Source organism: Gekko japonicus, unplaced genomic scaffold, assembly GCF_001447785.1.
Source record: "Gekko japonicus isolate JY-2015 unplaced genomic scaffold, Gekko_japonicus_V1.1 scaffold405, whole genome shotgun sequence".
In the NCBI taxonomy this organism is placed as follows: domain Eukaryota; kingdom Metazoa; phylum Chordata; class Lepidosauria; order Squamata; family Gekkonidae; genus Gekko; species Gekko japonicus.
In genome coordinates, this window is record NW_015175982.1 from 145,967 (window position 1) to 172,284 (window position 26,318).

The 26,318-nt window shown below is 43.1% G+C and overlaps 1 protein-coding gene across 1 annotated transcript in view; it reads right to left on the reverse strand.

The window, feature by feature from the left end:
* The window catches only part of LOC107123069 (cullin-9-like), a 73,959-nt gene extending 48,250 nt beyond the window's left edge, over positions 1-25,709 (reverse strand). Inside the window, exons 1-3 of the mRNA XM_015426242.1 lie at positions 25,117-25,709; positions 5,386-5,540; positions 4,572-5,105 (exon numbers count right to left, since the gene is read on the reverse strand). Of these exons, the coding sequence (XP_015281728.1) occupies positions 4,572-5,105; positions 5,386-5,540; positions 25,117-25,708 (1,281 nt within the window). The 5' untranslated portion in view covers position 25,709. The remainder of the gene's footprint in view (positions 1-4,571; positions 5,106-5,385; positions 5,541-25,116) is intronic.
* Positions 25,710-26,318: the final 609 nt, after the last annotated feature.

The following is a 26,318-nucleotide window of genomic DNA, read 5'->3' on the forward strand; positions in this document are numbered from 1 at the left end:
GAAAGACAAAAATAGTTTTTCCATAAGCATACTGCATTGGAATATAATGAGACCTATACAAACCAGTGAAAACATATCACAGAACAAGGCATGCAAGTGCAAACAAATACCAGATGTCAAGTGGAGCAATAAACTCCCTGACTTAAAACATCATAGTTTCATTACCTAGAAGTGACAGTTCTTGGCGTGTTTGAAAGGTGGGGAAAAGTGGAACTCAGCTGGAATGGGGACAGTGTCTTTGACAGAGAATTTTGCCCACTGCCTCTTCCCTGCAACACACACAGATATATTACTTCTTTGGCTATTGCTCAGAGGACACTGAAGAACTGAGTAAAAATAGTCACCCATTCAGGACAAAAAATACTGCCCTTAGACTAATTGAGCTGGGTGACACAGTCCTGTATCCATATCTATGTTCAGAGTCAGTCAAGTGTAGAAGGGTTAAGGGAGTGAAATGCACCAGCTTCACCACTGCTTGCAGATATGCTACGCCCATAGGCACATGCTAAAGTCAAGCATGTAAGCTTTGTACCTACATTCAGGAATGCTGCTTTTCTAATGTTGTGTTCCCAAGGTTGAAACTATGTATGTCCGGTTGTATGCACGTAAGCATTTTGTTCACATGTTGTGAATGCATGTACACAGGGGGTGGGGTGCCAGAACAGTCAGCCATGAACTTCAAAATCCCCTCTATACACACTGGCAAAGTTCACAAGTATGTTGTGGATACCAGGCTAGTGGGATGACGTCAGACTGCCTCTACAATTGGCAACTGGCTGGAACTGTCTCAGGCAGAAGCCAGTTTTAAAAAACAACAAAATTGTGCCGAATCTTCAGGGGGGGAAAGCAGCTACAAAAGGATAAGAGGCATGTACAAAAAGCACAAGAAAGAAGGTTCACAGGTATGTTGGAAAATGTTTTCCCACTCATTCACCACCACCCCGTTTCTGCCCTTAAAATGTGTGGGAGAACATTCAGTACAGCACTAAAAGCTATCTAGCAGATGACTCTTCAAAACTTTGCTACTGTGCTTCTTAAGCCACACTTTGCTCCTGTCACAGGTCACTGCTGTGTAATATTGCTCTGTTCTCCACAATTCCTGCAAAAAATTTACAAGTACAATATGTATTACAGGAGGAGAGACTCCTTTTTTGGTCATGTGGGTACATGCAAGGTCCACACTCCATTTCTTGCCTCCCTTGCTAACATAGTGGGGTTGAGTCCATATTGATTTATGTTATTTATATGCTGTGTAATATTGCTCTGTTCTCCACATAATTCCTACAAAAAATTTACAAGTACAATCTGTAATACAGGAGGAGAGACTCCTTTTTTGGCCATGTGGGTGCATGCAAGGTCCACACTCCATTTCTTGCCTCCCTTGCTAACATAGTGGGGTTGACTCCATATTGATTTATGTTATTTATAGTCCGCCTTTCTCAAGAGACTCAAGGCAGATTACATAATGTAAGTCAGTACAATCAATAGGATGAGGAGACATCTAATAAACAATGAAGCAGGACTAGGATTGCAGAAATCTGAAATGAAAACAATAAATCTAAAGGATCACAGTGAGCAAAGGAGTCTAATAGAACAAACACCATGTAATAGTTCAATACAAATTCAAATGATTGAAACCAGTACATGACAAACTGTAAGGACAACATGCTGCAACAGTTAAGTATAATACTATCTCAATACAATACGACTTATTTCACAAGTGTGGTAGAGTCCCCAATTGGTATAAAAAGGACAGAAGATCTTTGGTAACAAAAATTCAAGAAGATTCTAAGTGGTCAGTGCCCTATTCCGGAGTGGCAGGGGTTTCATCAATGGAACCAAAGCCTTAAACAGTACAGCCTAACAGTACACAGTCACTTATTCACCAATGGACCATTGCCTTGTCAATTTCAGATCTGAAATTGACTAGACAGTGGTCAATTTCTGAATAAGTGACTGTGTACTGTTAGGCTGAACTGTTTAAGGCTTTGGTTCTATTGATGAAACCCCTGCCACTCCGGAATAGGGCACTGACTGCTTGGAATCTTCCTGAATTTTTGTTACAAAGGATCTTCAGACCTTTTTGTATCAATTGGGGACTTTACCACACTTGTGAAATAAGTCATATTGTACTGAGATAGCATTATACTTAACTGTTGCAGCGTGTTGTCCTTACAGTTTGTCATGTACTGGTTTCAATAATTTGAATTTGTACTGAACTATTACACAGTGTTTGTTCTATTGAAATCTGAAATGAGGCATAAGTTTTAAATGTGGCATGTTAAGCAAAGCAAGAAACAGAATTGCTCAGGTAGAAATACAATGCCATGAGAGCAAGATAAAAACGTATATCAACAGATAATACCTACATATTTCTACATCATATTCTATAAAACATCAGAATTGCTTTGCTGGATGGATCAGACCAATCTCTATCCAATTCACATTGCTTCTGATAGAAGTCTATCAGATGCCAGAAAAATCATGGAACAAGATCAGAACTTGTAATATTCCATTCTTCACATACACCTCATAAGCACCAAGCCACTCAGCCCACTGCCACAGCAAAGCAGTACATCGAAATCAGACTAACCATATGGCTGAAATTCTTAGAACACAGTACTACCACATGTAGGATTTACATCAATACTTCTTCACCCAGTTTGGAAGAATGGAGATTTTCATGTCCCTTCTTTGTAAACACTATTTTCACAATTACAGGCAGACTCCCTAGAGATTGAATAGATCACCTTGAACTTGCTGCATTTCTATTTTTCTGGTCTCCATACATATAGTCTCCAGCCTTTGCCCAAGATTGTATTTCTATTTGCCTAGTAACACAGACAAGCTAGTAATCCAGTATTTGCAAATGAGCAGATCTTTAACAGTGAAAAGTAGAACAGAGTGACTGACATGCTAGACCCAAACAGCAACCTAGCAGAACACTAACTAATTAACTAATTAACTAGGGCTACACATCAGCAGGAGGCTGGTTTTTCTACACAGCAGGAATAAAATGGGGGGAAGAGCCATGGGAGGAACAGTAATGGGCAAAGGAAAGCATATTGTGGTGAGGAGTCTTTCTCAAAGCACAAGCAAAAAGGATGAGTGCCTGTCTCAGGAGAGCTCAAAACCTAAATTTCATGTGGGAGACGACAGATGGAGGACAAGGAAGGAAGGAAAGGCACTGGGCAGGGTAACAGAGGATGACTAAGACAGTTGTACAATGAAACAAGTTGCCTAGGAAGTAGCGGATTTCCCATCTCAAGGCAGCAGATTGAATAATATTAGGAATGTGCATTTGGATATTTAAAAAGAAGGAAATCAAAGACATTTTCATTAATGTTGTTGTTATAAATATCCACATCGAGGAAATACAGAGTGTGCATTGGTTAAAAAAAAAAATCTCCAGCAACAGTAAAAACAGATTCACAGTGGCAGTTCTCTGTAAACAAGGACATAGAAGGGAGAGGTCACGAAGCTCTTCTTTGTCATCATCCCCGCTAGTCTTTCTCTTGAGACAGCAGCCCCAGCACCTGTATTCCACTAAAATGGTTAGAAAGACCACAGCAGTACAGGTGTAATTCTATCCTTTAAGCAGCCACTGAGAGCTCATCTGAACAAGGTCTAACTTTTTTTAAAAAAAGCTACTGGAGAGAGGGTTGGATAAGGGCTGTGGTAGGTTCTATTTAAAAAAATTCCTCCCTTATATCTGTTTCCTGGATCGATATTGTCCACATTAATCATTATGCTCGGTAGGGGGAAAAAGACAGGCCTTTTCCTCTAGCAGGGCTAATAGCAAACCAAGGAGAAAAGGCAAGAACAGTCCAACAACAGTTAAAAATCCTTGCACAGCACTGAAGCACCCTTTCCTAATAATCTCCAGCACAGAGATAATCACTGTTCCTGCACATTGAGTTGACACTTCCACTGGGCAATCCATTATGACTTTCAGGTCTCTTTCAGAAAGTTCAGACCGCATTAGTCTACACTTGAAGCTAGGTTTCTTTTGTCCCAATGTGCATCATTTTACAATTACCGACAATGAACTTCATTTGCCACATTGTTGCCGACTCACCCAATTTGTGGAGATCCTCCTGGAGCTTTTCAGTTATCCCTGGTTTTCACTATACTAAATACTTTCATATAATCCACAAACCTGGCTACTACACTGCTCATCCCGTTCCAGATCATTTATGAACAAATTAAATAGCACCAGCCCAATACCAATCCTTGTGGGATCCCACTGCTTGCTTCCTTCCACTGTGAAAACTGTCTATTTATTCCTACTCCCTGCCTCCTGTCATTTAACCAGTTTTTAATCCATAAGAGGATTCTCTTATCCCATGACCACTAAGCATACTCAGGAGTCCTCGGTAGACATACTATGCTTCCAACTTCTGGAATCAAAATCTGTTAATGGATCTAAAAAGAAAAGTAATTTATGTAGGATCCAAAACTCAGGGCACCATTAAATAAAAAAATATGAACCAAAGGAGGAATCAAAATGAAAGTCCCATCTCTCCTAGTAATTTTGCCTGCTCTGCTCAACCTTTCTCCACATAACATACCTGCACAGGAGGCATCCCACTATTGCTCTGGCGAAACTCTCCCTCGTCTCCAGCATTGATCTCTTCGTAGTCTTCCAGCATGCGCACAGTCATCCCTGGTTTCATATTCTCCTGCACATATTCTACATAGTTGCTGCGGTTGGAGAAATCTGACAAAGTCAAGAACACATTCCCTGTTTTTTTCCGTGGTGAAGGCTTCGGAGTTACCAGAGGTACCTGAACAGCGGTACAAGTGGGACCCTTTGGCTGAAAGATGGAACGAACAACTCGAGGCTGAATCTCCCTAAGGGACAGAAGCTCCCTCTCTTGACTGTGGTCCCAGCCCATCACGCGCACAAGCTCAGAGATGAGGTTAGCCATGGCCATGCTGAAATCAAACTCCCGTTGCACACGGCTCTTTTCCCCAAAGTTTGCACTGGGGGCTGCACAGTCTTGGCGCTCCCCTCCCAGTTCTGTGGTGCTGTTGAGCTTGTCCATGAGGGAGGTGACACACAGGTAGCGTTTCACCAGGGAAAACAGTAGCTTTCCTGGAATCTGAAACAGACATAGCACAACATCAGACAAACTGTAAGAAAGTAACTTTGCCTTCTAGTTAGTATCTGTTTAGCTGGACATTAGTTTTGTCCATCTTATTTCTCAATTTCCACTGCCTATCACGAGCCCTGTTTTAGACGTGTTCTCCTCTTTAACAACAATCTCTAAACTACTCGACCCTCATCTCCTCTGATTCTCAGAGCCGTAAGTCCTAGAATCCACTTTCTTCACAAGAGATCCTTTTCATTGCCATATCACAGCTAATCAAGTCAATTGATACCTGAGGAAGATGAATCCCTTCAAAGGACATGCAGTGCTCTTCAGAGGATGTAGTCTCTGCAAATAGTTCCAGAAGAGTATAACGACTATCAAAATCCATATGCTGTTCGATGCCATCCTGCTGGCTCAGGGACAAGAGAACGTAAGCTCGGCTTCCTGAAACCAAAGCAGGCAAGCTTAGTATATATCTTGTAGGGAGATAACAGAACACAAAACAGATGTATCCCCGGCATCATGCATCTATTCAAGATGGTGACACCTTATTTACTGCCAAGGCTATGACCAGAAGTTACCATTAAGTCACACTTTCTGTTTACAGAGAGATAGCATACATTTTTATGAACATGGTAAATGTCCACCATGAATAGCCTCACAAATCATATACTAACAAAAGACCACCCCAGCTGGGAGTAGCTGACCAAGTCACCTGGCGTTCATAGCCCCAAGAGTTCAAATTCTTGATTAACCTCTTGAAATCATGAGATGTTAGAGCAAGAACACACTTAAGATAATTGTCTCTGGTTAATTGTTACTATTATTTATTATTAGGTTATTTATAGTTCATCCTTCTCAATGAGACTCAAGGCGGATTACATAGTGTAAGTCAAGTGCAATCAACAGGATGGGACATCAAATGAACAGTATAATAGGGTTTGGGCTACAGAAAACTGAAAGCAAACAGAACTCTCAAACAGAGCTGAAACAAAGCACAAGCTTTGTTACCTTAAATGGTGTAAAGACTTCCTACCCTGGAGCACACTGCCAGTGTCAGGTAGCAATACAGTGGTGCAGGTCACAGTCCCTATCCCTTTACCAATGCAACTTTCTGACCATTTCGTTACAGTAGTTCTATTTACCTGAGCAGCCCTCTTGAATAATTCCGCTTTGTATAGTTTACAGGAAACCAGGAGAGTGGGAGCCTTTTCTAACCTCATCAGGGAGGTCATTCCATATGGTGGGGGTCACAACAACAGGCGGTTATCGATTTTGCCCTTTTGAAGAATGGTACATGCATAAAGGATCTGCGGTGGCTCAAGTGGTTAAGATGCTGAACTGCAGGCTGTGGAAGGTCGGTAGTTCAGCAGTTCGAGACCCGGGTGCCACATGACGGAGTGAGCTCCCGTCTCTAGTTCCAGCTCCTGCCAACCTAGCAGTTCGAAAGCAAGAAATTGCAAGTAGATCAATAGGTACCACTTCAGTGGGAAGGTAACAGCGTTCTGTGCACCTTGGTGTTTAGTCATGCCGGCCACATGACCACGGAAACGTCTTCGGACAGTGCTGGCTCTTCGGCTTTGAAACGGAGATGAGCACCGCAACCCTAGAGTTGGATTCGACTGGCTTTTGAGCAAGGGAACCTTTACCTTATATGCATAAAGTCCTGCAGAGATGAGTGAAGTTGTCATCGCAGAACATAGGCAAAGAGGAGGTCCCGCATATAAGAAGTACAAAGGCCATGAAGGGCTTTGTATGTGAATGAGAATTTCAATACCAATTCTCATACCTTCAAATTTATCTTCACAACCATGCGGACTAAAACTTTTTCTCCTGCAAATGACAGTTAAGATGCTCAGTGATCTGAAAGTGCCTGCTGGCCATTTGGGACAGCATGGTACTTCCAAACTCTTAAACACAGTTAGAGAGGCTAAGAGATCGCATCTGTCTATTCCTATCCCCACCTTTACTATGGTTAAAGTCTATAATGGAACTGGCTTTCATTCTAACTAGGTTTTCCATCTTAACAATAATTTCAGTCTAGGGCTCCAAGCCAATTTTCTGCCCCTAGGATCATTAAGGCCAGGAAGAGAAAGACCTTATGCATCATTAAGGCCAGGAAGATAAAGGAATTATACTAGATGAAGGAAACATTTTTATTATTTTATTGCTTTTTATGAGTCACCTTGAATAGCTATTGGCAGAAGGCTGGCATATTCCCTTTTAAGCTAACACATACAAACACACTTCATTGCCTTCTTAAACATGGTCAAGAGATCATCTGCAACAGCTTCTAATGAATGATCCCATCCTGGCATATTCAAGAGAGACATTTGACAGCTAATATATACTAGTTAGTAAACAACTGTCACTGATTTTAAAGGGTGACTGAGACATCGTTCAATATTTGCTTTTTTAGGATTGCAAGAAAAGTTGGAACATGCTCCTCCTCCACCACCAATCATGTATTTTTTATTACAAATTCAGACCTTAGGAAAGGCTGGGAGACAGCTACAAAATGAAGAATCATCTGAAACAGTGACGGTCCAAGGGACTGGATTGGAGCAACAAGGGGATGACAACACTTAGCTGCTACACAACTTTCTGATGCTTCAAACGTTTGTCCATTTTTTTTACCAAAAACATTTTTATATGTTCTCTGAAAGTACTTATAATCTTTTAAAGCAGAAAGATGCAATGTCTTATTTTACATTGGGTACATTCCTGCAAATTTACTTTGTGTAGTACAAGGCGTAGACAACATAAAATATAGCTCCGAGGCTTCCCTTTGCAATCACTGAAAATGTGTCACGAAATCAAGCTAGCCAGCAGAACATATTCCTGCAAAAATTTTAACGAGTCTTGTTATTCATCTATAGATGGCAGTTACTTGGTTACTTTAAAAAAAAAAACTACTCAGGAGAACACAGTAAATATGCATCAGTTTGTGTGTGGTATATGAAGAAGCAAAAGAGACATGAAGAAGGTACTTATTTAGTGCTAAAAATCAGAAGAAAAAAAAGGGAGGTTAGCAAGAGTCCCCATTTTTAAAAACCCACCGATTGCTATAAACAATCCTGAGTGTCACATGAAGCAGAACCATACACTGCCCACCACTGGACTGGTATAACAGACGTAGGAGCAGGGCTAGGATTAACAGAGAGCAGGTGGTAGATAAATAAGTAGTCAGGCTGCGTAGGCTGAGCACCTGGGAGTAGGAATAGTAACCAAAGAGACCTCTGTGGAATTTTAAGATGGATGATGTAGGACTGGGTTTTCATTACACAGATAGGAGTTAAGTGGAGGGATTGGGGGGGCAACACTACTAGGCAGGAGTAAGAGGTTAGGCTTAATGTAAGCACGTGGGAATCTCAAAGAAAGCGTGGTTTTTATTCAGCTGTTCCAGACAATATGAATTCTGGAGCAAAACACAGAACATCACGCACAAAAAGATTTATATGACGTAATGAAGCAAAAATCTCCTTAGAAAAGCCATGAGTCTGTTAGTCTCAAAAGGTGTCACAGGACCCTCACTGTATCACTACAACACAAGTTGCATTGGCAGAACACACTGCCCTTAGCTGCACATGATGGTAGGATATAGCCCTAAGATTCTGGCTGAATGAATTATGAGTTCTTCTATACTGTTAATCTTGGTGCAGGAAAAACCATGCATCCTAGAACATGTCAAGGGGCAGTTCTAATGCCTTTTCCACTAGTGGGCAACACAGCAGCAGCAGCTACCCAAACAAGGTACATAAACTTTGAGGGCTGCTTTCAATGTGTTACATTCAGACATCAAAATGTTAAGAAAAAAATATAAAAGAGGTGGCTCCAGGTAATTCTGTCCTTTGAAAATGTGTACCTTGCTTATCTCTCTATGAGTCTGTTTCTTCCTAAGTGGAGCTGAGAAACGAACTTGTTTTAACCTTTGTTTTCTTTTTCCATATTCATTCACGAACTCAAATATTTAATACAGGCTTTTGGTTTGCAATGGCAGGACCCTCTAACTGCAAGTTCCTTAAAGATCTTAAGAGAAAGATAAAGCAAAGTATGTAATATGAACTCCAGCTGACTCTCTGTCCCCTGGGTGTGGGAACAATTCCAAAAGCTGGTGACTAATTCTCAGAACTCCTTCCTCAGAAGCCTGGGGGAGACTCTAGGAAGTGAAACCTACACAAAGATTCTAAATAACTGTAATTACCAGATTGTTATGCTGTGCCATAAAAAGGGTAGACAATAAACCCAAACTAACCAATTTATTTTTATAGATGGTGGATTTAATATCTGAATACCAGAATTTAATTCGCACAAATCTGAAAAGCAAGTTGTGTAGCTTGTCTCTAAACCTTGACAATATATTCTGAATTTTACTGCGTGTTTCTCAAAGTACTTTGAGCTGCATTTTTACAGTCTGAGATTCACGTTCAAGATGTGCATTAACTTCACCATTACGCAGGGCAAAAACAATGCTCCAGTTATTGCTTCTGACTGTGAAAGCCACAACTGAATAGCGCAAGACTAGAAATGCAGCAACTATACCAGAAGGGGACAGTGAGCTACGTCAGACCCAAAGGAATTTCTTATGCTCTGCTTAACTGGGCAGGACTGGACCCACTGGACTGCAGCCTTGGAAGGATCGTTTCAAATTGCTCAGATGCAAAAGTCAAGTGGGGCCCTACCGCCAAATACTTTGCCCATCCATGGGCTATACTGGAGAGTTATTGATGTCACATACACCTAGAGTGTTCTTCCTAGATCATGAAGTCTGGAGCCTTCACACACAATATTGTACTATTTCAAGTGTAGGCCCACGATACTCGGGGGGGGGGAAGCCCCCCCCCCCCCACTTTCTTGCCGGGCCCATGCTCAGCATGATTCCTGGGCATGCGTCTCCACCACCAGCAGGCCTGGCACAACTCCTGGGCTGCACTAACAGTGACAGCATGCCTAGTGCAGCTACCATTGAACACAGCACACCTCCTGGGCTGTGCAGCCACCGCTGGACCCAGCACAGAGACCTGGGCTGTGCAGCCGCCACCAATGGACCCAGCATGACTCCCCAGCATCGCCACCACTGAAGGTAAGTGTATTCTCTGCACTTCTGTAGAGAATGCTACTTTATTGGGGGGGGGGGTTATTTATTATTATTACATTTATACCCCACCCTACCCCCCAAAATGGGCTGCCCCTAACTCCACCCCCATGATTTATTTTGAACCTTTCAGATTTTTCTGCAAACCTGGAGAGTTGGTTTCAGCAAGTTTGCTGAAAAAATTGTTCAGTGTTTGTGTGGCAGTCCATGGATCTAAGTATCCGCAGATGGGGGCCACATGTCGCTAATAGCATAAAGATTGTTGGTACGGAAGAGGACAGAGCTCAGCACACATCTCTCACATACACAAAGTTTAAATTATTTTAAAAATTCTATCCACCCTACACCCTACATTCAAGGTGGCTCCCACAGGTAAAACACATCAATAAAATCACTCAATAAAACCACACACAGCGAAGTAAAAATTACTGCTGCCCAACAAAAGATCTCAAAATGTATTCTAATGTGGAAAAAGCAGTAGAAAAGAGGAGTGCCCTTCATGTTTTATGGAAAGCTTCCAGCGAGAGTACCCTCCAGGCTTGTGGAAGTTCATTCCTTAATACTGGAGCCATCAAATACAAGGGAGGATCCTGCAGAGGTTCAGTCTCTGACAATTCAGATGTCTGAGATGGGACAGAAGTTAAACAATTACCACAGACAACAGCAGGCTAGATGGAGTATCCACCACAATAATTAAAGCGAAGACAGCTCCCTACACCCTTATCCTGTCTAGCAGTTTCTGATTTGCAAGGTGCTTTGTTACTTTTTACAGCCAGCCCATTCTTGATTCAGAAAAGAAATTACAGGTGGAGAACTAAAACATACATGGTCTTGGGTGAAAAATGTCTAATTTAAGCTGGAATGTGAACCTCTCTGACCATAGCAGCTCCCGATGATTTAGCTGAAGCCTACAGTGTACATGCAGCTTGATAATCAAACGGAGTGGGCTGAAATGTATGTTACAAATTTTGAAGAATATAGTGCCAACCGGATTTGTCGTCTCGAGAGGCATGCTGTCTACTGGGTACATGCATCCAGGATGTGACAGAAAGGGTAGGAAGACTCATCAAGCCCATGGATCATTATCCCTTTTTGCTCATCCACATGGGAACAAATGATACCACTCGGCACAGCCCAGAATGTATTAAAAGAGATTATGTGGCTCTGGGTAAAAAGGTGAAGGAATTGGGAAGACAGGTTGTGTTTCCATCAGTTCTTCCTGTCAAAGGCCGTGGCTTAGGAAGGGAAAGAAGAATACTGCAGATAAATGACTGGCTACGTAGATGGTGTTATCAGGAAAGATTTGGATTTTTGGACCAGGGCTTAAACTTTTGAGATGAAGCACTTCTATCGGGAGATGGTTTGCACCGCACAAGGGTAGGGAAAAAATATGTTTGGTAATAGCCTTGCAAACATAATAAGGAGAGCTTTAAACTAAATCCTATGGGGGGGGGAGAGACAAAAATGCAATGCCAATAACTAGAGATAAGAACTCTACGTTTTGCGGGGAATGGCACGTATGCTAGGTAACATTAACTCACAGGTATAAGTACAGAAACGAAAACTTCAAGGTGCATAAAACATGGGTTCCAATGTCTCTACACTGATGCTCAGAAGATGGGAAACAAGCAGGAGGAACTTGAAGTCTTAATACAGGAAGGGGACTATGACCTAACAGGCATTACTGAAACTTGGTGGGATGACACTCACAATTGGAATATTAGGATTGAGGGGTACAACTTATTTAAAAGGGACAGATAAATAAGGAAGGGCAGAAGAGTCGCATTATATATAAAGGAGGTATATACTTGTGAGGAAATATGTGAATCTGACCATGGAAGTCTAGTTGAGAGAGTCTCTGGGTAAAAATAAAAGGAGTAAGAAATAATAGTGATATTATGGTGGGGGCCTGCTATTGACCACCAAGCCAGGCAGAGGACTTGGATGAGACACAAGTTCTCAAAGAGATGGGACACAGCGGTCATGGGAGACTTTAATTACCGAGATATCTGTTGGAAGTCCAACTCTGCTAAAAATGAAAGGTCCAATAAATTCCTGACGTCTTGCTGACAACTTCATTTTCCAGAAAGTGGAGAGGAAAACAAGGGGATCTGCCATCCTGGACTTCATTCTTACCAGCAGGGAAGAACTGGTTGACGAGGTGAAAGTAATGAGCACACTGGGTAGTAGTGACCATGTAATTTTGGAATTTACAGTCTTGGAGAAGGTAAAAGCTGTATGTATAGGTTGGGCTTCAGGAAAGCAAATTTTGACAAACTTAAAGTTATGCTGGGTAGAATCCCATGGGCAGAAATACTTAAGGAGAAGGGAGTTCAAGAGGAATGGGAGTTTCTTAAAAGCGAAATACTGAAGACACAATCACAAACAATTCCTATGAAAAGGAAAAATAGTAGCCTAAAGAAGACAAGGTGGCTCCATAAACAGCTTTCTAAAGACTCAAGAAACAAAAAAGACTCATTTAGAAAGTAGATGGAGGGCCTTATAACTGAGGAGGAGGAGATTGGATTTATACTCCGCCCTTCACTTGGGAGTCTCAGAGTGGCTTACAATTTCCTTTGCCTTCCCCTCCCCTGTGAGGTAAGTGGGTCTGAGAGAGCTCTTTCGAGAACTGCTCTTTCAAGAACAACTCTGACAGAACTACAGCTTGCCCAAGGTCATCCAGCAGCTGCAAGTGAAAAAGTGGGGAATCAAACCCAGTTCTCCCAGATTAGAGTCCGCACACTTAACCACTACACCAAACTGGAGGAATATAAACATGACTATAAACAAATAACCAGTGGTTGTATAGAGAGGGAGAGTTAGGAAAGCTCAAGCTCAGTATGAGCTTTGGCTAGTGAGAGATGCTCAAAACAACAAAAAAGTGTTCTTTTCTGATGTTCAAAGTAAGAAAAAGAGCAAGGACATGGTAGGCCCATTGCAGGGACATGAAAGTGAAATTGTAACAGGTGATGAAGAGAGAGCAGAACTGCTCAATTCTTACTTTTCCTCCGTCTTCTCATGCGAGGGAAATGGGGCTCAACATGACAAACACAGAACACATGATGAGGGTAGGGAGTTGCAGCCTAGGATCGGCACAGGCGTAGTACATAAACACCTAGTTTCTTTAAATGAAACTAGAAGAGAAGAAGAAGAGATTGGATTTATATCCCGCATTTATATTCCGCCTTTCAGTTGGAGTCTCAGAGCAGCTTACAATCTCCTTTCCCTTCCCCTCCACACAAGAGAACCCTGTGAGGTAGGTGGGGCTGAGAGAGCTCTTCATTCGATACACCTTCTCAGGTTTCTGTCAGCTATTCTCTCTCACACTCTTATAATACTCTGACAATATTAGATTTTGACTAATATGCCCCCCTGAAGTATTTACTTTCTCCTTTAGAATCTTAATGCCTTTCACAGCACTTATATAGGATTCTAATTAGAAGACTACTTCTCAGACTCTGTAGACTGACCGCAAGGGACAATTAGCTACTGACTGCTGACTGAACACTCTGCCTTCTCTCTCTCCACACACACATTTCTTAGCTCCGCCCATACACTCTCAGTCACCAACCAATCACCTCTCACTCACCCCCCTTGTTCTTCTGAAACTTACCAACCATTTAAAGAAACACACACTTATAACCTGAAATCATTACAGAGTGCCTCTAGGATCTTTCTTCGGACCTGGTTTGTTCAAAATCTTTATAAATGATTTGGATGAAAGAATAGAGGGAATGCTTATTAAATCTGCTGATGATACTAAATTGGGAGGGGTAGCAAATACGGTAGAAGACAGAGTCAGGATACAGGGTGGTCTTGACAGGCTGGGCTAAAACAAAATGAATTTCAATGGGGATAAATGTACAGTTCTGTATTTAGGCAGGAAAAATCAAATGCACAATTATAGAATGGAGAGACTTGTCTTGGCAGTAGTATGTGTGAAAAGGATCTAGGGGTCTTAGTAGACCATACACTGAACATGTCAGCAGTGTGCTGCGGTAGCTAAAAAAGACAAATGCCATTTTGGGCTATATCAACAAAAGTATAGTGCCCAGATCACTTTACTCTGTTCTGGTTAGACATCACCTAGAATACTGTGTTCATTTTGGGGCAACACAAATCGGTCCTTGCACCAACAGGTCTGGAAGTACTGGTAATATCAATAGGGGACGTGTCACCATCTCTTGTAATTATGTGAACCAGGGGCGTCGTGGCCAATACGGTGGTGCCACCACTATCACCTCTGCTTGCAACAGTCTGATCCTCCTTAAGAGACGTGGTAGGACTGGTAGTGGAAGAAAGGCGTAAAGAAGACCTCTGGGCTACGGTGTCGTCAGAGCATGGTGAAAGAACCTTGTGATGGTGAAAGAACCTTGTGAAGAATCGTGACAGTTGAGCGTTGGCCAGAGATGCAAACTGGTCCACAATTGGTCTGCCCAGTTGAATTGATATAAGGTGGAATACCTTCCTGTTCAGGGACCATTCGCTCTCCTGGATCTCCTGACGACTCAGCCAGTCGGCCTGCACATTCACGACACCCTGCACATGTTCCGCTTGAATGGATGCTAAGTTCATCTCTGCCCATCTCAGGAGCTTGGAGGCTTCTCTCTGCAGTGTGGAGGATCTGGAACCTCCCTGTTTGTTCAGATAGGCTTTTGCAGAAATGTTATCTGTGCGTATCAGAATATTGGTCCCTTTGATTTGATGTGCGAAGAACCGAAGAGCAAGATGTACCGCTCGAAGTTCTAACAGGTTTATCGGTAGTGTCTGTTTGGCTACGGACCATTTCCCTTGTGCTGGTTGATTCAGAAGGGTGGCTCCCCAGCCTTCTAGACTTGCGTCGGTGAATCTCTGAATCCTGTCCTGGATCCAGAAACCTTTCCCCTTTGTCAGGTTGAATATATTGGTCCACCAACGAAGACTCATCTTTACTTGTAGAGGGACCTTCACTGAGATGTCCAACCTTATCGCGATGGAGGACTGGAACAGTCTTAGAAACAGTTGAAGTGGTCTGGAGTGGAACCTTCCCCACTGTAGGGTGTCGAATGCTGCCACCATAAGGCCCAACATCTTGGTCAGAATGGAAAGTGATGAGAACCTTGCCAGAATGATTTGGTTGGCCAGGGCCTTGATTTTCCGTGCTTTTTGGAGTGGAAGGTACAATGAAGTCGCTTTGGTATCGATGACCATGCCTAGATGCTCCAAACGCCGAGACAGATTCAGGGAGCTCTTGTGCATATTTACAAGGAACCCGAACTCCTTGAGACAGTGCAGCGTTTTTTGCGTGTCATGTATTGATTGCTCCAGAGTCCTTGACCATAACAGTAGATCATCTAGGTAGGGATGAATATGGATTCCTTGTTCCCTGAGCGCAACAACAGAGTGCACCATCATTTTCGTGAATACTCTGGGAGCCGACAAAAGACCGAAGGGGAGAGCCTTGAATTGGAAATGATTTTCCCCCAAACAGAAATGCAGAAACCTCCTGTGTGATGGAAAGATCAGTATATGCATGTAGGCTTCTGTTAAGTCTGTGGATACAAGGAACTCTCCCGGCTGGCGGGACTCTGCAACTGACCTGAGGGTCTCCATTCGGAAGTGCTTGGACTTGACACTTGTTTATGAGAACTTCAGGTCTAGAATCGCCCTCCAGTCCCAGGTTTTTTTGGGGACGGTAAAGAAGGTCGAATAGACCCCCTGTCCCCGTTGCTCTTTCGGGACAGGTTCTATTGCTTGTATGTCCATAAGGTGGGATATGGCTGACCAAGTTCTGTCTCGCTTTGCACTGTTTTTGTGTATTGGGGAGGCGACAAACCTTTGAGGAGGGAGTTGCAGAAATTCTATCTTGTAACCTTCTGACACCACTCCCATGGTCCAGGAGTCTGGGCTGGACCTGGCCCATGCTTGAGTGAAGTGTGCCAGTCTCCTCCCTACTGGTGGTTGTAGATAGTCATGCTCTCGCAGGTTTGGGGGTTTTATCCCCTTTGTCTTGCCTGAAGAAGTTTGGTCTCGAGAATCTGTTGCTGTTGGGGGGCCCTCTACGAAAGGACTGCCTGGAGTTGCTGTTGTTGTTGGTGATCTCCTGTAATCTGAGCGAAATCTGGGAAGAGATCTCCACCAGAATTCTTTCCAATGGTTCACCGAAGAGCTTGTCGCCCTGAAAAGGGTAGGCGACTACAATCGCTTTTGATTGATAGTCAGCAGGCCAAGACCTGAGCCACACTAGGCGACGTACAGCAGCAGTCGACGCCATAGCTCTGGAAGTGAAAAACCATCATGTCCAAGGTAGCGTCAGCTGTATAAGAGATGGCTTTCAGAACTCTCGTAGCTCCGTCCATCAGTCTAGGGTTGTTGTCAGGTAGCATCTGGATGAGTTTTCTCATCCACACAATAGATGCTCTGGAAACCGTAGAAGCTGAAGCAGATGCCTTAATTGCCATGGCGTTGGCTTCATGCGACTTCTTAAGGGCAAATTCGGCACGTTTGTCGAGATTGTTGCGTAGGTTGCCATGACCATCCTCAGAGACTAGACTGGAAGACTGTAGTGCCGTCACCGGGGCGTCTACAGTTGGCACCTGCAATAGACTGGAAGCAAGTGAGGTAGTGGGGTACAATCTCTTCATTAAACCTGGAAAAGGTTTCTTAGATGTAGGCCTTTGCCATTCAACTTTTATTTTCCTGACATAAAAACCAGGAAAGGGAAACGCCTGTTCTGAGTATTCCACTGGGGGGAAAAACTCATTAGTAATCTCATCACCTTCCTCTGCTATACCATCCCCTCTGTTAGCCGTGGGATGAGTATTCTGTATATGTAAGGCTGAGAGGGTTTTAGACAGTAAGTATTGGAAACCTTCCGCTTTGAAAAATCGGAAGGACTGCTCTGATGAAGCAGCTTTCTTTCCCCTCTCTTCCCCATTGTCAGAAGAGAACTCCCCCTCCTCCTTCTCACTAGAGTTGTGGGACATACAGTCCTCTTCTGGAGGATCGTAGATCTCCATTTGTGGAGGAAAACCCTTTTGGGCTGCCTTTGTAGGCCAAGATCCCCTGACTTTATGCCTTCCAGGGACCAAATGGGTGGGGGGAGAGAGAGATCTATAGTGGGAGTCCTTCCCCCCCTCCTTGGAACGGGCCATTTCTTCCCTGATGGCTCTCCGAAGAAAAGCCATAGCATTTGGAGACAGGGAGTGGGGACTGGAACTGCATACGTCACCAGCTTCCTCATCGTCGTCTCCTTCTTCATCCTTGTCCGAGTGGCTCATAACAACATGGGAGCCTGTACAATGCCCTTGCGTTTCAGTGGGCTCAACATACGGGGGGTACGCACTGATGGCTCTCCCCAATCTTAGAAGCATGCTGTCCGGGCCGCTTCAAAATGGCGCGGTGCCTTTTTTTGTTTTGGCGCGCTTCTCTGCACCAGGCTCTCCATGCTCTTCTGGCACCTCCACAGTGTTCCGCTTACGAGCTCCGGAGTCCTTGGGCTCCCACCCAGCCGGATTGAGCTCTGGCATGGCTAGGAAGCCGTCTTCAGCCTGCGTGGGATCCATTTAATGGAGGCACGCTCGTGCTCTGCAGCCTTGGGAAAAAACGCTGCAGAGATAAAGCCCCAACAGTAGGGGGGGAGGGAGGAGGGTTGAAGTCAGAATGAACTTAAGTAGTGAAGTTAGAATTGAGAGGTAGTAAGTTAGGTAAGAGAAGGAGTCAAGATGTAGGAAAAGAATCAGTTAAGATTGGTAGGCTAACCTAACAAGCTGCTCTCCCTACTGAGGCAGGAAAAAAACTGAGCCTGGGGTGACACCCACCACAGGAAACAGGAAGTTTGAATTGTTCCTGCCTCCCTGAATGATGGATGGGAATCACCCACAAGATGGCCTCCGCCTCAGGGGAGAATGGGATAGCAGCCAGTTTGGAGTGGTTTTTTTAAAAACAAAAAAACAGAAGACTACATAAACTGCAACTAGAATCTGTCAAGACAACCTGGGATTGAATGAACCCTTGGCTGAATCCTGGTTTCACAAATTAACTACAGCTCAAATAAACCAGAGTTTCATGTAATGCCAGAACTGAACCAACATGCTGATCCTTCTTTATTGCTTCACAGAACTGTTTAGCTGACTTAAACATGAAGGATGTAATATCATGCAAGAACTTTCAAAGTTTAATGCATCCGTTGTTATGCCGAAGTCAGTTATCATATCAGTTTTCTCTTTCAAAGCTGTTGAATTTGCCTATCTCTGCATATGGACACTTAGAAGTTTCTGTTCTCTTGTGCTCCTGGGATTCTGCATGCCTAACAATCACAGATTAAGTCTTGTCCCCAAAGGAACTCACAGTTTAATAAATTACCATACACATCTGACCTTTAAGTTGAAAGTCAGAGAACCACCAGGTTTAACAGAGACTAGCAGATAATTCCGTGAAGGAAAAGGCACTCAGCAGCACACAGAAACTTGTTCCCCTTCTACTTCTTCACCGGGCTGCTTAGTCTCACAATCTACTGCAGACTATGCAAACTGCCTGCTGCTGCCCAAATCATGGAGGTGGTACAGTAACCTAGCAAAACTCTATCAGTGTTCCCTCTAAGCTGAGTTAGTGTGAGCCAGCTCACAGTTTTTTAGCCTCCGGCTCACAAGTTTTTGCCTTCGCTCAGGAAGAATGGCTCCAGAGCAAACTTATTTATGCAGTCGCCCAATCGATCGCTCACAACTTTAATGCCAGTAGCTCACAAAGTAGAATTTTTGCTCACAAGACTCCACAGTTTAGAGGGAACATTGCTCTAGATACAGGAAAATTCCCAGATACTGATTCATCACACTAGTGATGTTGCCAATATTGTCAGTTTGTAGCCAATCCCTCATTATTTAATGAGTAACCCAACTGTCAGAGTCCATTCAGGTTCAAGAAAGTTTTTCAAAGGATGCTTCAGATTACGTTCTTGTATGAAAAGAAACCAAAATTTGTTTTGGTCCACTTTATACAGGTGCCTTTCCACTAGCAAAAAGCCTACATGGAGTCAAAACTGAAAGAAGCTTCTTATCCAGTTCTGAGAGTTCTTTTAAATTTGTTTTGGTCCACTTTATACAGGTGTCTTTCCACTAGCAAAAAGCCTACACGGAGTCAAAACTGAAAGGAACTTCTTATCCAGTTCGGAGTGTTCTTTCAAATCTAAAGAAGAAGACCTATGACATTAACAGGCATCAGTGATATCAGCACAAATACTGCCACAAGAATGCTTTAAATTCAACTTTCTTCTGAAGTCTCTGAGCAGGCAGTACCTATTAGGCCAAAAAATGAAATACTTTATTAGAAGTTCTTAAAACAGCATCGACACTCCCCACTAAGAAGAGGAGGACACGAAAGCTAGCTGCTGAAATTTTAAGTGACAAAAGAAAATGTGAGTTTTGGAGTAAAAAGATGGGGACACTTCTGCTTCCAGGGTGTTCCCAATTTATGTATTTTCAGTCTGCCTTTCTCACTGAGACTTAAGGAGGATTATAGAATAAAAGCAATGTAAACATACAGCATAAGACATCCAGTAAACAATGCTACATTACAGAATTAAAAGATAAAGTGAACAGTAAACAGCCTAAGGCAAGGTATATAGTAAGTGGAATTACAAAGGTAGAGGATGATGCAGTTGTGACGGACTGCACTTTTTAAAAGCTTAGAAGTGCTGTACAAACATCTGAAGGACTGTGAAGAGTTAATTCTTCACAGAGACAGACCGCTTTGAGTGACAAGCTGCTCTAAGCAATCTGACTGGCTAGCATCAGCTGAACAAAAAAAAAAGTATTGAGAGAGCTGGATGCTGAGAGGCGATTCAGCCAGATTCCTGCCTTTGTATCTGGATAGAGATACAAAGAAGAGATGTGTACTGAGACTGAGTACAGCCCTGACAGAAAAAGTGTTCAGTGCTGATGGAGTCAGAGTGCTACCTTGACTGAATGCAATCTGAATTCAGCATTAGCTGAGGGCAGTTTGAACACAGACAGAGAACTGGGGGAGAGTTCGGCAAGGAAGTTTAGATCATAGAGAAGACTCCTATTTGGGCCAAAGGAAAGAGGATAGATCTTCTAGAACAAGAAGATTCTCTACCCAAACAAGGAAAGTTATCTCTGAGGAGTACAGAATTCCCTGGTCTAGTGTAATTAGAAACTGCCTGTAGATACCTTAAAAGTCAGTGAACAACTCAAGAAGAGTATTAATGTTCCAAGAAAAGAAGTTTGAGTACTGGGAAGAGAGTACCAGCCTTCTGGGCACCAAGAGTCAGCTATTACTCAAATAAAGTTAATTAGAGTGTTTGGAAAAACACTGGAACAAAAGCCTCTCAAAGATCTAAGTAACTGTGAATAATTTAAGAACCTCTCATTAGCCTGATATATAAGAACAAAAGTCTGTGCTTGTACTAGTTTTACCTCAGTAATTTCAACCCCTGATTTCAACTGACCTTTCCCTTTGATGTTAAATAAAACCTTTTCTTATTTTTGAATTTAAAAAGCATCTCAAGTGCCATTTTCAAGGGTTGAAGTTAAAGGGCGATCCTATCCTTTCACTCAGGTTCCTAGGCTGAGCAAATAGCCAAAATATACCTTACTGACAGCTTGGGACAGCCAAGATTTTTTCAGGGGAGAAGAGAACACAGAAACTTGTTCCTGGGCTGCTCAGTCAGTGAAGGGCCAGAAAAATGGCGGAATATCTAGCCTCTGAGGAAGGGAAGTGGAAGGGATCCATCATAGCAGTACAAGCAGGATAATGTTTAGAATAGTTGTTGCAATAGACTGTTTCATTATAAAGGTGCCCTTTCTGGATTCTTCCATTGTGCTACAGTTCTAATCTCTTCATAAAATGCCATCCTGGACATTACTGTCCTGCAGATTCTGTGGAATGATGGAAGTGCAGGAGCCCTCCTGCTCTTCTCAGGCAGGCCACTGCACAGGGTAGGAGCCAGCACACAGAATGCTTGAGAACGGGCAGTTGCCGATCTTAGCTATTTGTAGGGTGGTACCTACAAAAGGCTTTTCTCAGACGAGTGAAGCTGTCCTGGCACAGCATAGCAGGAAAACTGACTATTAAGGCACTGGAAAATATTAACAGCTAGCACTTTGAATTGAAGCCAGTAAATGATCATCATAACCAATGGAGTAACTACAGAATAGTTGTTCTGCCTGATGCTTAACATGAACTGGGGAGGTTGTGTTCTGTAGCAGTCAAAGTTTCTGAGCTGACTTTTAAGAGCAGACCCATGTAGAGTGCATTACAATAGTCTAACCTCAAGGTAGTCACAGTATGGATCCATGAGGCCAGATCAGCTGAGCTAAGGGAGGGAGGGTGTTGATGCATTATTTATACCTCAGTGAAATAAATGTTAGTCTTTAAGATGTCATTTGACTTTTGTCTTATTTTGATAACCTGGCTACCCATTTGCAGTAAATGGAGTGGGTGGGTGGGTTTGTGCATGAAAAATCACCTCAGAGGAGAGTTTCTCTGCATCTTTGACTCTACTGTTGGAGCCATCTTTCTCTCAGGTGGGAAGTCACTCTGCATAATGGCAGCATCAGAGGCCGAGAGCTGAATATCAGCTGGGCGGGTGCAGAAGAGGCAGCGTTGTCCGTTCTCCCTCCTCCACCATCAGAGGTCTGCCTGTGATCCACCTAAGGGTTGAGCTGAAATGGCAACAAGAGCACCCTCCTCAAGGAGGACGGTAGGCAGAGCAGTGAAGACAGGGGCATGAAGCAGGGAGATAAGACTGAGAAAACAGGGGCAGCGGGAGGGCACGGGGAAGTAGAAGTAGTGTGTGGAAGGAAAAAGATGGGAGGACAAAGTAAGAATGGGAGGAAAGGGTAGAGAAAGGTGGCAGGAGGGGAATCAGAAGCCAGGGGAGAAAGCTGGGACCAGTGAGGGAATTTTCCAGCATGTTTCCTAGGGGTCCTACATTGTTATTACACATCAAAAAGTTCAGTGTTTCCAATGTCATAATGTTTAACTTCATATCCTAAGCTGCTGATGACTGTATGACTATTGCAACTGTATGAGACTTCCCATCCAAATATTACTTTCCTTTGCTTACTATGAGATTTATTTTCTAATTTCAGCTCTCTCTTTTTTTCTCCTACCTCACAGGTGGAAAAAATTAAGAGACACATGCTGAGGTAGCATAAGGTGCCATAGGCTGCAGCTCTCTCCCAAGTACTGGGTATATTTGTAATTCTGCTTGTAGAAAAACAAAGGAATTTATACTTTTAAATGTCATAAATATGCGCAACAGTAAAATTTCATGTACTAAATTACAAATGATGCCGTTTATATTGTTAAAAGGAATAAATACATGTAGGTTAGATAGGAAAATAAGTATTGCCTGTATTCCTATTTTGCACCAAAGACCCCTCCAAAAAGGTTTTTCCCCATGGTTTCAAAATTTCTGGGAATTTTATGCCTCTCTTATTGAAGTGGCAGAAGGCCTACAACCATCCCCAAGATGGAACAAGTCAGCATAAAAAAAGCATTCCTGCACTCGTAAGAGAAGTACGGATGGTGGACTCCTAGTAAGATGCATTCAGTTTTGATTCTAAGTAGGTCCTGCCTGCCATCTCTGTAAACCCAGGGTGTGTGACGATTAAACCAGGATTCCCCATTCATACAATGTGAAAGCATAGTTAAGGAGCAGCCATAGTTACTCTGAAGGAGCTGCGGTGGCTCAAGTGGTTAAGATGCTGAACTGCAGGCTGTGAAAGGTCGGTAGTTCAGCAGTTCGAGACCCGGGTGCCGCATGATGGAGTGAGCTCCCATCTCTAGTTCCAGCTCCTGCCAACCTAGCAGTTCGAAAGCAAGAAATTGCAAGTAGATAAATAGGTACCACTTCAGTGGGAAGGTAACAGCATTCCGTGCGCCTTGGTGTTTAGTCATGCCGGCCATATGACCACGGAAACGTCTTCAGACAGTGCTGGCTCTTCGGCTTTGAAACTGAGATGAGAACCACAACCCTAGAGTCGGATTCGACTGGCTTTCGAGCAAGGGAACCATTACCTTTATAGTTACTCTGAATTATGGTTTAATGTTGTAGAATTTCAGATTCTGGTTCAATGAAGCCAAGGTAACTATGGCTGGTTAAACAGTTGAGCTGGGACAGGCCAATAGTCATAGTTAGCTATTACATACAAAGCCCTTCATGGCCTTGGTCCTGCATATCTGCAGGACTGCCCCTCTCTCTATGCTCCTCCATGATAGCTCCGCTCATATCAGCAGGGCCTTCTGCCTGCGAAAAGGCAAAACCAATAACCCCTCCATACTTGCTCATTCTCCGTTGCGCCCCACAGTATGTGGAATGATCTCCCTGATGAGGTTAGGAAGGCTCCCATTCTCCTAGTCTTCTGCAAACTATGCGAAACAGAATTACCCAAGGGGCTTTTTTGCTCTGGTCAATAGGACTGTATTGTAACGAAATGGTTCAGAAAGTTGCGTTGGTAAAGACACAATGTAGACTAGACTAATGTACTCCTGCCTATCACCCTAAGCGTGCTCCAGAGTAGGTAGCTTCTGCATCATTTAACATATCATATTTAAATGCTTTTGATTCATCATTTTATCAAATAAAAATGTCAGCATCATGTGTTTAACACTTAATTGTCTGCATATGAACTGGAACTGCATGCATCGAATCAGTTACCAAGCCTTTACTTGACCAGAACAAAAACTAAACTACTTCAGTCCAAACCACACTAGAGCCAAATCAGAAAATCTAATGGTTTGTCTTCCCAAGCATGAGACATTTGCCCTCCCACAAGCTTACAAATTGTTTCTGGAATAGCAAGCAAGCATCAAAGCACACCCTAGTAGAGAAATATTGTTTTGACCAAAAGTATTTGAAATACTAAGATATTAATAGTAAGGTTAAATTTTTAAAGTGCCTTATATGCAGTTGAAGACCACTACCCCAAGGCAAACAACACCCTTTTCTGATTCCTGTACAAGAGCCCACAAGGAAAGCGATAGATCATGTGAGAACCTTACAGGTGGCCATTCCTGTAGAATAACCCTGGGAAAAGGGCAAGAGGAAACCTCAGTCTGACGACAGATAAACCTTCAGGCCCAGTCCAAGTCCTAAAGAAAATGAACGCTAGAGTAAACCAACTCAAAAACCCAGAGAAAAATTCTAAGGGATTTTGATGAACATGGGATCACTTAATTCGAAAAGTGAACTTCCCAAGTGCAAAAATAAGGTTCTGTGGAAGTTTTCAAAATCTTGGTTCTCCCCTAAAAAAAAACCAGATGTCATTACGCCTATACTTTACATATAAACACACTATGCTTTTATCCAGGATAAGAAAAAGCCACTAGAGGAACACATTCTCTAGAAAAGTTAAGCAGGACACAGAAACCCAGATGAAATAACCAAGGAGGCTTCTATGCTTTGGTTGTTGGCCCCACCAGACAACTGATCAGCCAGAGGATGCTGGACTACATGGATCACTGGTCTACTCTAGAAGGGGTGCCTCTTAAATTTGGGATTATTGCAGACAAGTAAAATATTTCAGCCTTAATTCCTATTAACAAATAGGGACAATAACAATCTAGCTTGCTAAGGTGTCAGGATAAAACTAAGACAATGCTCTAATGAACAACTGTACGCTTTCACTCTAGTGCCTCTGGAGAATGTTTAATCTACCGCTTTAAAAAAGTATTGACATCTTTGCTGACTTTAGAATCAAAACTCTCCTCGCTTCTCCTGATCAATCTTATGACATTTCAGGATGCAGCTTTATTTCAATATCTGAGAAATGCATCCAGAAATACCATATACCATCAGCAGAGGGGAAAAGAGCCATAAGCAGATGTCAACTATTAGAGCATTTCACTTTCCTGACGTATTCAAACTGCTAGCCAAGGAGCAGCTCAGATTTCACCCTGGAGTTTCTGGCCATGCAATCTCACCTGCATCGTGTGAAGCCAGAGCCCTCAGCATCTTGCCAGCACTGCGACGGATCTGCTTCTCTTCATTACACAGCATCTTCATCAACAGATCCAGGGCGCCTGTCTCCTTAAAGACACCTGTCAGTGAGCCAATACTGGCATAGGCACTGAGTACATGGATAGTATTCAGGATGGAGGACTCTGGGCCTGTTGTACGTGCCATCTGCCGAGCAGCCCGCTGCACCAAGTTCCTGACATCAGCCTTCATTTCCAAAAGAGAGGCCTCATCCAGCGTCACATCAGATGGGTACGTGCTAGGCGCCTTCTCCTCTTTCACCCGCTGCCCTTCTGGTTTCCTTTTGCCCAGTAGTGTGGGACAGTTGGCATAAACTTCTTCAGCTGACATCCACATCAGAATATTCTCTGTTTTGTTCTCAGAAACAGCATTTGTGCTGTTCCCTGTACTATCATCCAAGCTCAGGATGGTCCAACGAATCAGGTATTCAGTGCGTCCATCATGGCCCCGACGCTGCCGGATTAGCTCCTCAGGATAGGCCTGTAACTTGGGTCCAACATGCACCAGCACATTTCCATTCCTCCTTTCACCCACCATGATGAAGGATCTGTCTGTAGACAAAGGAGGAAAAGAAGTTAGGCCCCTAAAAATACCAAGAAACCTCGTGCTAAGAACCCCACTGAGTCAACCCCACCCTTGCCATATCCAGAGGCACAGCTCTGGAGCAAAATAACGTTAACATCTCTTACATCCAACCAATGCAGGGTTGTTCTGGTATGGCTGGATCAGAAGACACTCCATACCAGACAGGTTTCCTCTTACACTCTCCACACACATATTTTAAAACAATACACTGCCATGCAGAGGCTCCCCACTAACCTACATGAACAAGTTGTTTTCAAAGCTCTCTCAAACAACTAGGTAGTCTGGAATGCAATACTGCTAGTTCTTTGAATGTGCATCCCACATAAACCATTTTCTTATACAGAAGATCTCTACAGAGCCCAATCCTGTGAATGCCCCCTGCCCCAGGAAGTAAATCCTATTCAGTGATTCTTTCTCCCAGGTAAGTACAAATAAAATTGCAGCTCCAGTCTCCCCATTTAAACTTCACATACAGTTATAACTTGACAAAAAAACTATATATAAAATCAAATGTAGTGTGAGAGGGGTCTAGTAAATATCTTCTCACAAACATACATGTATA